Genomic DNA, 14606 nt, shown 5'->3' with positions numbered 1-14606 from the left:
TGCAATTTAGTAAGTTGATAGAATATACACATTCAAGTGCATCCTAGTTCAATATATCTATTTATCTTAAATGTTTGGTCCTTGGTTTTACTTTTTAAAATGGAAAATATTAGTTTTCCTAGTTGTCCATAACTGTTCCTCCCATAAGCATGCTGTCTTAGTGAATGTTAGAGGAAAGAGGTTTACAGGAGCTGGTTTATGTGGGTGTCACCTACCCTCAAGAACGTTCTGTGTTCACATATCTGCAGTTGAACGATAAAGAACAGAGATGAACAGATTTTCTGCCAGATAGGACCAAGATTTGTGTATCACGTCTGTTATATGTAGTCTGTAGTTGCTTAATAAAAATAAAAATAATAAAAATACTCCAAATTCCAAAACTGGGCTGAGGATAAACAGTGTCATCACAGAATGGAATCCACAGTTTGGCGACTGTCTTTAAATGTCTTTAAACTACAGGGGTTTTTTTAGATTTGCTGATAATTTTTCACTGCCTGGCACAGGGATCTAGAAAATGTTTGTATTGATGAATGAATTAATGAGGGGGAGTTGTTTGGGTTTGGCATTTTTCCATAGCTGAATGGAGATGTAAATAGACATATACATATACACACATATAGAATCGTTGGGGGTGGAAAAGACCTTTAAAATTATCAAATCCAGCTGTCAGCACCACCATCACTTTCATCATTAACTCATGTCCTCAAGTGCAACATCTACAGGAATTTTGAACACTTGCTCAGGGACAGTGATTCCACCACGTTCCTGGGCAACCTGTTCCCATGCTTGACAACCCTTTCCATTAAGAAATCTTTCTTAATATCCAGTCTAAACCTCTGCAATGATTATATGTGTATAAATTTGTTTTATATATATATACACCATATATATTTATAAAAAAATATTCTTAGTCAACCCAAATGCAGAATTTTTGCTTTGTTTTGTTTTTTTGTTGATTGGTTGTTGTTTTCCTCATGAAATATCATCATTAAAAGTTTCTCATTTTAAATAATCCAGATTATTTTTTTCTCTTTAAATTTAATGTAATTTCTGTCATAAGAATGGCTCAAAAGATATTCTTTGCCTCTTCAGTTTTCTCTGAGTGTTCATTTTAACATATTTACATGATAACCTCTTTAAGACAAAAATAATTTCTGACATGCAACCAGCTTCAGAAAATGGAGTAAAAACTTGTCCTGCTCCCACCACTGCTCAAGCACTTTCACTAATGCAGTGGAAACACTAAAGTTTTAGCTCATGACATAACTGTAATTTAATTTCCAACCACCAAATAACAGGAAATCTCCTATCTTAGAAAACAGCATCCAAAGTAGAGAGTAAAGCCTTGGTCCTTGAGTTTGAAGCCAGAATAAAATTTTCATCTTAGGTAATCAAAATGGGCTTGCAGGCAAATGGGCAGATGCTGTGGACTCAGAAACTGCATTTATCTTGGGATGCTGAGATTTATCCCTCAATTTCAAGCAGTTCTCTAGACCTTTCCCAGAAACAGGTAAAGTAGGGTAGCTCTCTCTGCTACTGGAAATCATTTGGAGACTGCAAAACTTGTCTATTTACACTGAAATGGCTTTTTAGTATATTGAAATTCCTGACAAGCAATTCGAATCTGAACTGTGAAATGTGTTAAGAGTTAGATTAAACATGAAGGATTTCATTTACCAACTGTTAGTGCTACTGTTGAACATAGTTAACATAGTTCATGAAATTGCTTTAATACAAAACAAATACAAGCTACTTAACTGTACATTATAAAGCATAAAATTCAGTTGGTGCCTTTTGATATTAGACAGATGTAGTACACTGGAAGTGAATATCCACAAATTGTTCTCTACATTTGAATAATGAATTGACGTGAACCTTATTTGATGAAGATGTTTGCTTTTTGCAAGTAATTTTCCTTTCTCTTGTTATAAAGGAAAAGTACATTTATAAAGCAATACAGTCTAATTATAGGAGGAATCTGTTGACTGATAAGAGCATTGAACAAGTAACCCATTAATTTAAAAGGCTGATTTACTTAAATGTATTCAGCAGGGATATTTCCAGGAATGTTTAGTTTGTTTAGGGTTGTTGATATTGAAGGCTATTTTACTTGTCTGGGTAAATCTAGCAGAAGACCAGCTTAGAGGATAGATGGAAAAGGGTCAGTGATGGTCTAGTGTTGAGGTCCAGCTTTGCACATCATGATCAAAGTGAACTGAGGCCTTTACATTTCCAGAACACTAGGAAGTAGTTTTTATCTTTCATTTGTCTAGGTTTTTCTTTATGTGATCATCTAGTGTGAGGTCTCCCTACCCGTTGCTAGGGATTTGGAAATAGATTACCTTTAAGGTCTCTTCCAATCCAAACCATTCTATGACTGGGAGCGATGGTGATCACAGTAAACAGGGAAATGGAGAAATTAGGCCTATATGCACAAGATTCTTCGTGAGAAAAGACCCTCAGAGCTCTTTAGCTGGAGAGAGTTTATGACCTTTGGAAGAAGTTATAGGAAATGATAAGGGTCTTGTGAGGTTATGCAGGGAGGAAATTAGCCAAAGCTCAGGTAGAACCTAACTTGACTACTGCTTAAAAAATACAAAATATTTGTATGAATACATTCATAACAAAAGGAGGGCTAAGGAGAATTTCCATCCTGTATTGGATGAGTCTCTGGAATGCCTTTTTTTCCAATGTATTGACTTTCTTGACCTACTTCCCTTTAATAATGTTGGCACAATGGAAGAAATGCTTTTGTGTCAGTACTACTAGCTTCTGTGCTGTCATGCATCTTTACTATCAGAGTACTTTTAGGTCCTAAGCCTTGAAGTGAGATTTGTCAGGCATTCATGTCCTCCCAAAATTTTCAGAAATAGAAAAGGGCAAAGGCTAGAGATGCAGTCTACCATTACAGACAGAAGGAGTCTTGGAAAAAGAAATCTGCAGATGCGTTTTACAACCAGCATAGAAGAATCTGTCTACCTACTAACTAATGAAATCAAAATAACAGTAGGCCAAATGATTTAGCTCATCAGGTCACAAGAATCTTTACAAAGGAAACCAACATGTACTTTTACAATGGATATTACAAGCCCAGAGCAGCCATCAGGCTTTGTGCAAGGTGGGATTGTCAACTTCAGTATCATTTTTTGGTTTAATGAGGGTTTTGTCTTAACCAGAAGCAAACCAATATCTCTCATCCTGAGTCGAGAAACCTGGAAAGCTGAGCACTTTATAGCTGTTTAATGGGTCAGAGCCACTGTTTTGCCTGAGTGTTGTTTTTACAGCAGTGTTTTCCCTTAGAGCAGCATGTGACATTTGTTACCAAACTTGATTTGTTAGTATTGTAGTCTGAGTCCCTGTTTCAGGTTATTGACAAGGAAATAGGGAAACACCTGAATAATTGCACAGAAGAGGAAATTAAAATAGCAAATGTGAAAGGTCTGCAATCTTTAGACCATCCCAAAGGACAACATTTCTTGACATTTCTCAGCTTACTGAGCAGTGATGGATAAGCTGATTTAGCTGCAGCAGTTTATAATGGCATCATCTGACAGATGCCTGCCCTGCTGGGGTCCCTGCAGATGAAGATGCACAGACCTTAGTTCACATTAGTTTAAACTGTCCCTGAGGTGGGTTTAACAATCTCTGTAATGTCCTGCTCTGTATCCAGAGATACGTACATGTGTATGAGTGTGACAACTTTCAGAAGAGGCAGTCTTGTGAGAGCAGTAATTTCTTTAAGTCACTGAAGAACCAGAAATTTGGATCTTGTCGCCTTTTCTTCTGTCACACTCACTTTCCACCTCGACAAAAAGATTTTTCAAATTAGGATGGATGTTCCCACTAAACAACAGGGTTTAAAAGCCAGTTGCCATTTAATAGAATTTCATCAAAGTGCTTAGTGATATGCTCTCTTACTCCTGCACAGCACAACCTGGTCTGTGCAGCCTGGTTCCTCTCATGCAATGGCATTCTCAAAGCACAGCACCTTTCTTTGGCACAGACACTCTTCCCAGAGAACTGGGACAGGAAGAGGAAAGAGAGCTTGGAGCAATGTTTTCAGCTCTCTATTCACACAGGTACACCATCCATATCTTACAGTAATTTGAAGAAAGTTTACATTGCAATGGAGAGAAATGCTAGAGAAAATTTTACTTGCCTGTTGTGGTTGTACTCAGTGCTCCTAATTCTGTGTCTACAGTGTAGAGCATGTACAATCGTCCAGTGTAAATCAGCTGAGGACAAATTTTAAAAAGCACCATAAGACAGGAAGACAAATGCTAAAGAATTTAACACTGGACTAATTGAGTAATATTTTGAACACCTTTAATTCAGGCAAGTTTTGAACCCACTTGCAGGTGCATTTTCCTATTACTTTTTATGTTTAAGCTATAATCTATGCCAAGGAATGGCTGAAAATAGACCTATTAAAGTGTAATCATGCACAACACCATGTTATAACATTCATATAAACTATGAAATTAACTCACTTTATTCCTTCTGCTCATCAGTGTAGCATTTAAATGCCAGAATAATTTTTACCTAAAAAAAGAGTAATCAGCAGTAGATAATAAAGGAGGGCATATTTTCGTGACATTGTACATCAATCCACTTCCAATTTTCCATTGTTATGAGCATCATTTCTTTATGCTCCCCTTTTTGTTTTGGCCATGGTGAGAGTAAAAAATATTCATGCTGAGGCTGGAGATTTTGAATCCTTTGAAGAACAGCCAACTCTGTCAATTATCATCAGCTGTTTCTCTGCAGGTCTGGAGAGCATTTCCTTTTGTGCCTACCACAGAATTGTAGTTAACTTCTTGAAGATTTGCATGAGAAGCTGAGGGAAACATCCTGGCTCAAGCCAAGAGTTGTGAAATACAGGTTTTAGGGATGTCAAAGGGAAAAAAACACAGGAGATGCACTGGTGTGTGGTTGGTTCTTCTCTGTTGCTCCTGGAGATGCATAGCTTTTGGGACCATCCAGAAAGGCAGTCAGCACCTGGCTGGCCTGTAGGAATTGTATTCTTATCCCAGGAGTGATAAGCAGTGTACTAAGTTGCAAATTGTCCATGTTTCACAAACCCAGGGATTAATAAGTAGTTCCATTTTAAACCTAAGCAGTGCAGCTTTCAAGTATCAGTAATTTATACAAGCATCTTTTGACAAAAGTGGAAATTTCTGATTTACGGTACCCTAGTGAAAACTCAGCTTGCATTCTAAGTGTAAAAGTGTTGTTTGGGAAATATTTGTAGTAAACGTGCTGTGATCTGTCCTGTTACATTCTCCCACAGGAGATATACTAGCACAGACATTGATCCTGGAGTACAGAGTGGCTCATATTTGTTGATGGGATAGCAATGCCATCTGCATTTGTTCACTAATACGGATAGCAAAGGATACCATGGTACCATCAAGCTATCACCTTTGCAGGAGGTGATAAGGAGGGAAAAGGAAAGTGAATGTAGCCATCTTTATAGTTCTTTCCACCCCTCCTCCTCCAGCTGAGAGGGTGTATTTTGCACAGCACTCTCTGTGTTGTGGGGACAGACATTGGCTCCATGGTGGGACATGTGGGATGGACAGAGATAGATTACTCTGTTGGATTGTTTGGTCTGAGGGCGTGTGACAGCCTTGCTGAGACCTAATGGTTTTGTTATGGTTTGGGCAAAATGAACATGTAGAAAGATACTATTGGATTACACATCTAGCTAGTTGGGTGGCTGGGAGATTGGGATGGTTAAAATCTCTTTGGTGCCATCTGCTTGATTAGAATTGAAGAATCACAGAATGGCTTGGGTTGGAAGGGACCTGAAATACCATCTAGTTCAAATCCCCTGCCATGGGCAGAGACACCTTCCACTAGACCAGGTTACTCCAGGCCTCATCCAACCTGGCACTGAACCCTCCCAGGGATGGGGCAGCCACAGCTTCTCTGGAAAACCTGTGCAAGGACCTCACTGCCCTCACAGTAAAAAAATTTGTTCCTAATACTGTGTGTAAACCTACACTGTTTTAGTTTAAAGCCATTACCCCTTGTCCTACCACAATATACTCTTGTCAAAAGAAATGAATCCACATCTGGGTGGAGACTGTCCACAAATGGGTTTTTGTGTAAACCTGTTGCACAAATGGAGACCATGAATTTTAATTTCTGTACTTTATTTTCTTGACACTTTTGCTACACAGGGCAGCTTTTATGTCCCATCTGAAAACTGCATGCAACATGCATACAAGTGGCATAAGGATCTCTGTCTTCTGCTCTTGAATGCTCAAAGGGGTCTTCACACATACTACACCCTCATAATGAATGAGATTCCTGATTTACCACAGCTGAAGCTGGGTAAGTGAAAAGACATTTAAAATCATTGAATATTTTAGAGTGCTGCATTTTTAAACACACACTTTAGTACCAAAATTCTTGGTCTGTTCAGAGACTTCAAGGGATTTTCAGCTGTGTTGTCTGATTAGTGTTTATTTTTGCATGCTGTTAAAGATGACTGACTCCTCAGCTTATGTGAATTCTTTTATAGGATGTGGCCTGATGTGTAGATGGATAAAATATTTTGATACATTTCTCAGAATACTTCCCTTTCAGTGATTTTTGGCCTCAGCTGCATTTTGAAAATTGTAACTTCCAGTTCTGAATGGCCATGAACTCTTGGAAAGACTCTTAATATATTTTTTTCTCTTGAGCAAACATTTTTTTACAATTGAAAAGAAAAATCTGAAAGGTGATGCAAATGGGTTTCTTTGTAACTTGTAATATATTTCTCCCCTGCCAATTACAACTTGCGCTTCAAAATTATTCTGATTTCCTTTCTAATTCAATTTTTTAATAGATTTTCTGGGTTTTTGGCAGAAGGTTTTTTTGGCTGGTCAGGCCTGTTGGGTTTAATGTGCAAGTGCAGGCTGGCTGGATTTGCAGGATGGAGCTCTGTAATTTGTGTTTAGTAATCTATGTAATGAGAGCATGAGGACCTATGAAAATGAGACTCATTCCTGACTAAATCCTGCTGTCTCACCTGTTTCTTCGAATTAAAGGAATGTGGCTCATAATTTCACGTTTCACATTGTGTCTTTGTATTTCTGTGGTGTGCAGGTTTTGAAGTTATCAGTTTTGTTATGTTGCAGAGATAATTACATTAGGAGTGTTGATTGCATTGGTCAGCAGGTTTTAAAAGGGAGTAAAATTTTCCAGTATAGTTCTTGTATGTAAGAACTATCAAACACAATGCATTGTGCTTCACTCATGGACTTGATAGATCCTATTTGCCACTTCATGTCTTGTTCCCCAACATCTATTTCCCTTCAAGACAGTCTAAAAGTCATAGGTAAGTGATACCCTGTGTTATTCAATCCAACTACAAGAGAAAAAAACCAAAAACCAACATTTTAATTTGCAGTTTACGAGCTCTGAGACAGAATAGAACATGCAACAAAACTGCTTTATGGATCTTGGTTAACAGGTATAGATAATAGATGATTTATGGCTCACCCAGACAGGGTTGTAGGTTGTGAGATGGCAGAGTTATGCATGGAGTCACCACAACTCCAGGACCACCCCAGAGCACATACTGATGTTCTAAACACCATTTGCCTGGTTTTGAAACGAATACTGGTACTGAAGCAGGCACTTCATTTGCAAATGTACTTCTTGTAATGCATGAAAATTTGCTAAATGCAAATACCCTTTTTAGCCTCTTCAGCAGAGTGCTATTTGCATCATTTTATTCAGAGTCTGAAAATCTACTAAAGATTTGGTTTTAAGGCTGATCTTCTGACACCTGTTGCAAAACTCAGTAAAATTATGGGGTGTAAGATTCACGCAGTAAGACGAATATAAATTAAATTTTTATATCTGTGCCTTACATTCATTAGGGTGAAACATCCCCATTTAAAAATATGTTATTTGACACAGGTAGTGCTTTCTAATTTGGCATGGCGTAAGCTACACCTTGTACTTGCTATATTTCTCCACTGACCAGGGGAAAAATGTAAATGACTCATTCAGTTGTACCATCTGTATTGGTCATATTAATCTCATAGGTTTTTGCAGAAGGTTAAGATAAATCCAAGAATATAAATCTCTGCACATTTCCTTAATTCTTGTTTTTTTTCTAGCTCCCTGAGTATTATATTTAAAAATAAAGTAGTTTACTTTAGACATTAGAAGTGGGAATGGTTATTTCTCAAATGTTACCAGCTAAGATTGCATCTTTTCAAGGCACTACCCATCTTGGTCTATCCTTTCCCATTTATTAGTGCTATCTGAGAAGGGACATTTGGGGATTTGGAAGGGGATTGTTCTGTGAGTTGTTCTGCTTTGTTCATGCTTTGTTTCTTTATGAACACCATTAGAAAAATCCGCATTGCAAAATCGAGCTGCCAAAGTTGGAGAGTTGATCAATGTCCTCCTTTGCCTGATAGTCTGTGGCGCATTTAATGTGGGGTGTCTCTGTGCTGGGTTCTCTCAGGAATGCTTCAAAACCCTGCTGCTTGCAGTGGTGAGGTAATTCCAGCTTCACAGGGCAGTACAGAGATGCCCAATCTTTTACTAGCCAGGATTTGATGTTGTTACACAGTCCTCGGGGACAACTGTTACACAGCACAACAGGGACAACTATTCCTTGGACATCATTTGCTCAGACTCTGTATTCAGTTCTACAGTTGGCCATAAATACCAGAGGCTAAAAATCAAACTTTTAGTAAAAGAGAGTAAACAAAAAGCCAAATTCTGTTGTCTTTGTCACCACAAAAACAACAGCTTCTACTGGTTTAGTGGTCCAGGTTGCATAAGCAGAAGTTGCACCTGCACCAGTGCAAAGTGGATTGCAGAGTGCCCACACCCAAACAGAAACTTGTCTGTCAGGCAAGGATACCAAATTACCAATTTCTCTCATGAATAAACAGCAGAGCATTAATATTTCACATCCACTGTTCTCAAACCTGATGTCTTTCTTTGTGTTTTTTCCCCAGAGGAGCTATCTGTGGAAGAGACATTATCCCAGCTTTGTATGGAGCTGCAGGTATTTCCTTCATCAGAACCTGCCCATATGTTTTTCAAGTCTATTTTTCAAGTGCTCTGAGACAGCCCAGTCATGTATCAGAGCAGGGAAAAAGGGAATTTGGTGCCGTCAGAAAGTTTGTTGACTGTTTCTCTTCCACCAACTATTTCACATAACTTTGATTGGTTGCGTATAAAATGTTCCTGTCACTTTTAACAAGTCACCAGCTGGATTGTTCTAACATCCTTCAGTAAGCCTAGCTCTGAGTATCAGGATGACAAAAAAAATTATTTGGAGTAGGTTGCAATTATAGCTTCTACTGACAGGAGAAAAGATACTTTGGCAGGTTGTACAACCATATATTTTCAAATAAAAATACCTAAATATGTTTGGAAGCTCATGGGAGGAAAAAAAGTGATTTTGGCACAGAAGTGACAGAACTACTCTCTTGAACTTGCTTCTGCCAAGTTTATTTCAAGTGAGACAAAGATAAGTCATCAAGAGTGCCAGGAAGAAATGCAAGCACCCGCTGATCATTGGAAAAAGTGTTTTAGAATCAGAGATTTCATATATTTTATTTATCATAGGATCATAGAATCAGTAAGTTTAGAAAAGAACTCCAAGATGATGAAGTCCATCCTTTGACTGAATATCACCCTGCCCAGTAAACCATATAAATAAAGTGCCACTTAGTAATTTTTTGAAAAATTCCAGGATCGGTGATTCCACTACTTCCTTGGGGAAGTGAATATGGTAACAATTAATGGCGGGAAGATGAGTCCAAAACAAATGAGAAGTCCATTTACACTCCTGCTACAAATTGTGAGCTATCTTTGTCAGCCATGGCTTGAAAACTGCTTCAAATGACAAATTTATTCGTTTTAAGTCCTGACTTGGATACTTTGAAGGAAATGTGATTTCATATAAAATTGACTTAGAGTAGCACAACTTACTGGGCTCATCTCTACTAGATTTAGAAGCTGTAAGGTTATAGGACAGACAACACAATCTAGAGTATCCTCTGGACTAATTTTCAGTGCAGTAAGACTCTCACAATTAGAAATAGCCCCTTCCTTCCTTCCTTCCTTCCTTCCTTCCTTCCTTCCTTCCTTCCTTCCTTCCTTCCTTCCTTCCTTCCTTCCTTCCTTCCTTCCTTCCTTCCTTCCTTCCGAATTCCAAATTCCGAATTCCGAATTCCGAATTCCTTCCTTCCGAATTCCGAATTCCTTCCTTCCGAATTCCTTCCTTCCTTCCAAATTCCTTCCAAATTCCTTCCTTCCGAATTCCTTCCTTCCTTCCTTCCGAATTCCTTCCTTCCGAATTCCTTCCTTCCGAATTCCTTCCGAATTCCTTCCTTCCTTCCAAATTCCTTCCTTCCTTCCTTCCTTCCTTCCTTCCTTCCTTCCTTCCTTCCTTCCTTCCTTCCTTCCTTCCTTCCGAATTCCTTCCTTCCTTCCTTCCTTCCGAATTCCTTCCTTCCGAATTCCTTCCTTCCTTCCTTCCGAATTCCTTCCTTCCTTCCTTCCTTCCTTCCTTCCTTCCTTCCTTCCTTCCTTCCTTCCTTCCTTCCTTCCTTCCTTCCTGACAAATTCAAATATTTGACAACCAATAAACTAGAAAAATAGCCATCACACACCTAAGATGATTTGCATTAATAATGCATCTTCCTTGAAGACTGAGCCTTCAGTTTATGATGTAAGGAACAGCTTACTGACTTAACAAATGAAAAATTAATGTTGACATAGAGCATATAAAATTAGGTGTCATAAATAAAATCATGCCCTGACTCTGCAAAGGGAAATGTTTGGGCAGGATCTTTTGTTTCCCACTATCCCCCTGGTTTTTCCCATACCAGAATGGATGCTGGAGCTTGTGCCATTTTGGACAAGTGATTAAAACAGAATAGCATCCAAACAGTGTAAAGACAGTGACAATATCTGTTTTATCCACACACAGATTTTCTCTGCTTCTCTCACACACGGACAATTTGCTTTTAATTGTGGCTTAGTTTGCAGTGTCACCAATCTGCTAACTACCTGCATAATAAAATGTGAAAAATAAGCAAACTTTCAGCTAGAGTGCAGTCCTGCAGTCCTAACCAAAAAAAAAAAAAAAAAAAAAAGACCTGGTGAATAACATGGAGGTAAAATGCAATGTTGGTGTCTCATTAAAGAAATCAGCAAGTTGACAAGTTAAGAGAGCTGGGTTTGTTCATCCTGGAGAAGACTCCAGGGAGAAAATTCAACACCTTCCAGTACCTAAAGGGGGCTACAGGAGAGCTGGAAAGGGACTTTTACAAGGGTGTGTAGTGTTAGGACAAGTGGGCATGGTGTTAAACTGGCAGAAGGCAGGTTTAGGTTAGATACTAGGTAGAAATCCTTTATTTTGAGAGTGGTGAGACACAGGCACAGGTTGCCCAAGGAAGCTGTGGATGTCCCATCCCTGGGAGTGTTAAAGGCCAGGTTGGATGGGGCTCTGAGCAACCTGGTCTAGTGAAAGGTGTCTCTGCATATGGCAGGGAGTTGGAAGAAGATCTTCAACCCAACCCATTCTAGGACTGTATGATACTATGAAATTGAGAAACCAGGAAGTTTGGTGTGCAGAGACTTTGCTTTCTCATACAACTTTAGCACAAAGCTGGAGGGCAAACAGAGCCCCAGCATGTTCTCGTGTGGGACATGGGCAACAGCACAGTCTGGGCTGTCTGTTTTCATCATGTGCTGAGGACGCAGTGTTTTGGTTTGAGGTTTCTTGTTTGGTTCCCCCTCAGTGAGTCATCTGCATCCTAATGTGACATGGCTGAGAGGGCTCCTTTTGCTAACAGATCCCGGCCATGGCTTATTATTTCAGAGCATTCAGCACCATCTGGTGGATAATTTGGAACCCACACGCTTTGATGTTTTTTTCCCCCCAGTTACTACACTTGCAGTAAAGTGTCTGCAAAATATTATCTGTTCCAGCTTCTTGCTCTCTAATTGCATAGCTGAGACCCTTCGCTCCAAAATATGTGATTTTAAAGAGGAAAAGAAAATGTCTCACCAGCTTTATTTGGAGTAAAATAACTGAAAATGGTAGCTTTAGTAATAATAGTCCTAAATCAAGAGAAATTTTTCTTGAAAAAAATAAAGAAATTTTCTTGTTGCTGTTGTTCCTAGGACTTAATTTGATTTATGAACTGATTAGTTTTCATAGTGCTTTTTGATCTCATAATTTCCTTTCTCTCCTCCAGCTGCTGAGCAATCCAGAGAAGATAGCAGAACAGATAAGCAAGGATCTCACCTGGCTTTGCTCTCACCTCCTGGCCCTGTGGACCCAGTTCCTAGAGGTGGCAACACTCCATCCAGAAGTCACAGCTTTTCTGACTCAGGAACATCACATGCTAAGGGTAACGTTAAGAAGTTAAAAACAAGTTCAGTAATGGTCACGTCCTGATAAACATCAGAGATTTATTTGGATATATATTTCCAATGCAATTCTGCCTCTATGACTATTTACATGGAATGGGGTGAGCACAACAGTTGAAGAGGAGGGAAAGAAGAGGTGAAGTCAAGGATTTGAAATTACAGATTTCAATTTCTGGAATAAAGACTGTTGACTTTGTGTGACCCAAGATCCTATGTAAAAAGAGTAGACTTTGAACACCAGGATCAGACAAAGAACAGGAGGTGGGTGGGAAGGGCTAAATGTCACCTATACTTGATAGATATCTGTAAATCACAAACACTTGTTTTAAAAAACCCAAACATCACAGTGACTAATAAAAGGAATACGATTTCATTTCTACTGGTTTCACAAAGCTACAGTAAGGAATATGGGTTTGTTTTCTTCACTGTCATATAATACAGCTATTTGCCTTTCTCACAGTACAGTGCACACAAAAAAAATATTAATATTGTTGATGTTGAAATTGCTTCTTGTACCTGGTAATAAAGATGGCACAAAACCACTTGTCATTTGAGCGAATGTTGTCAGATCTGCTTATCTGATTATTTCAGCGAGTGCTCTGTCTTCCATCAGGACGTTCTTGGTTATTGACCAGACACCAGTTCAGAACATCACCTGAGCTGAACTCAAAGTCTGATCTAATCATTAGAGAAGGGACAGTAGAGAAAAGGGCAGGATTCACCTTGTATGCATTAGGAGTGTACAGCATAGGTATCGACACCTCAGCTTTTGGTTTTGCTCCTGTCAAAGTCAGTGGAGGTCAGAGTGACCAGGACAAGTCTCCCCTGGAGCTTGCAAAAATAGGGCATAAAATTCAGGAAGAAGTGGCTGAGTGCCTGATGCTGAAACTCCCCTGGGTTGTGTAACAAGGTCTCCCTTGCCTCTGAGGGGACCTGGGTGGCTTTCAGCCAAAGGACTTAACTTTGTATACCCCCAGCTCCAGCAAGGTGAATGTCAGCCTGTGGTTTGTTCCAGCCTCGACTGATGCCAACCATCTTTTTGACCTCTGTTAAATTATATAACTTTGTATGCTCTGGTTCCTGCCCATATAAACTGGGTGTAATTATACTTTTTCACCTCTGGAAAATGGTTTGAGAGCCCGAGATGAAAAATCCTACTGTTAAGATACAGTCTTTTTGAAGGGATGCTCGTCCTTTGTTCAGAAAGGCTGTTTGCTAAAGCACAGCTGGGATTTAGGGAGATGCTGAGATGCTCTGACATATGCTTTCTGCTGCCATTTTCTGTCCCTGTAACAGAGGTCACTTTTACAATTATTATTAGGAATGTGTGGTCTGCAGTTTAACAGCTCAGTACATTTGATTGCATATTATGCTTGATTCATTTAAACTAAAAGCTTATTCCAGGGCAGATGACAGCGCTGAATTTTTTATAGCTTATTTCACAGTCTGTGCTCTGCCAGCCACTTCAGATCCATGGCTCTTTTGTAATTGATTATCCAACACTGAACAGATCCAATGTCCATGAAGGGATTAGAAGAGCTCTGAGTTTATAAGTATCATGACATAGGCAGGTGTGTTTCTACTGTGATAGGGCTTATTCTTCTCTGCACTGATATGTAAGGCTTTCTTTGCTGTCGTGATAGTTTGAGAGTCCCTGTGGATGTTCCCATAGAAGAGATGGTCAATTATGAATTGTTCTAATTTAGTAAGTCATTCCACTACTGCTTTTCGCACAGTGGGAAAGGAATAAATCTTCCCCACTTTAATACTACAGAGGAAAATGGTAAATTTGACAGCTTTTTAGAAAAGTAGCCAGAAGATGCAGATAACCAAACTTTGACTTCTTGTCAAGGGACTCTTCTTACCTCAGAAGTAAGAAGAAGTATTTTGTTGCATATTGCAGCAAAATACGCAACAACACCAGCTGCTTTGTGCTAGACTGGGAAAATGAAACAGAATTGAACTCTTTTTTAATGTCAACACTAAGGAATCTGGTCCTGATAATCACTGCTCAGTTCTTAGACTGATGGCACTTGTCACCCTTCAGCAGATCTTAGGTTTAATTTGTGTGTGTCTCTCTCTCTCAGGTGAGGAGATTCTCAGAAGCCTTCTTCTACACTGAGCACCAGAAACCTGCTGTGCTCATGTTCCAGGAAGGCCTGTAAGTAACCCATTAACACTCACCTAACTCTGGTATG

The 14606-nt window shown here is 39.2% G+C and overlaps 1 protein-coding gene across 1 annotated transcript in view; it reads left to right on the top strand.

Moving 5' to 3' along the window:
- Positions 1–14606, top strand: part of FAM135B (family with sequence similarity 135 member B) — a 142651-nt gene that overhangs the window by 110680 nt on the left and 17365 nt on the right. Inside the window, exons 8-11 of the mRNA XM_069006054.1 lie at positions 6186–6339; positions 8976–9025; positions 12234–12389; positions 14496–14569. Of these exons, the coding sequence (XP_068862155.1) occupies positions 6186–6339; positions 8976–9025; positions 12234–12389; positions 14496–14569 (434 nt within the window). The remainder of the gene's footprint in view (positions 1–6185; positions 6340–8975; positions 9026–12233; positions 12390–14495; positions 14570–14606) is intronic.

The sequence above is a fragment of the Aphelocoma coerulescens genome, chromosome 2 (assembly GCF_041296385.1).
Source record: "Aphelocoma coerulescens isolate FSJ_1873_10779 chromosome 2, UR_Acoe_1.0, whole genome shotgun sequence".
Lineage (NCBI taxonomy): Eukaryota > Metazoa > Chordata > Aves > Passeriformes > Corvidae > Aphelocoma > Aphelocoma coerulescens.
This window is presented reverse-complemented; position numbering and strand designations above follow the sequence as displayed.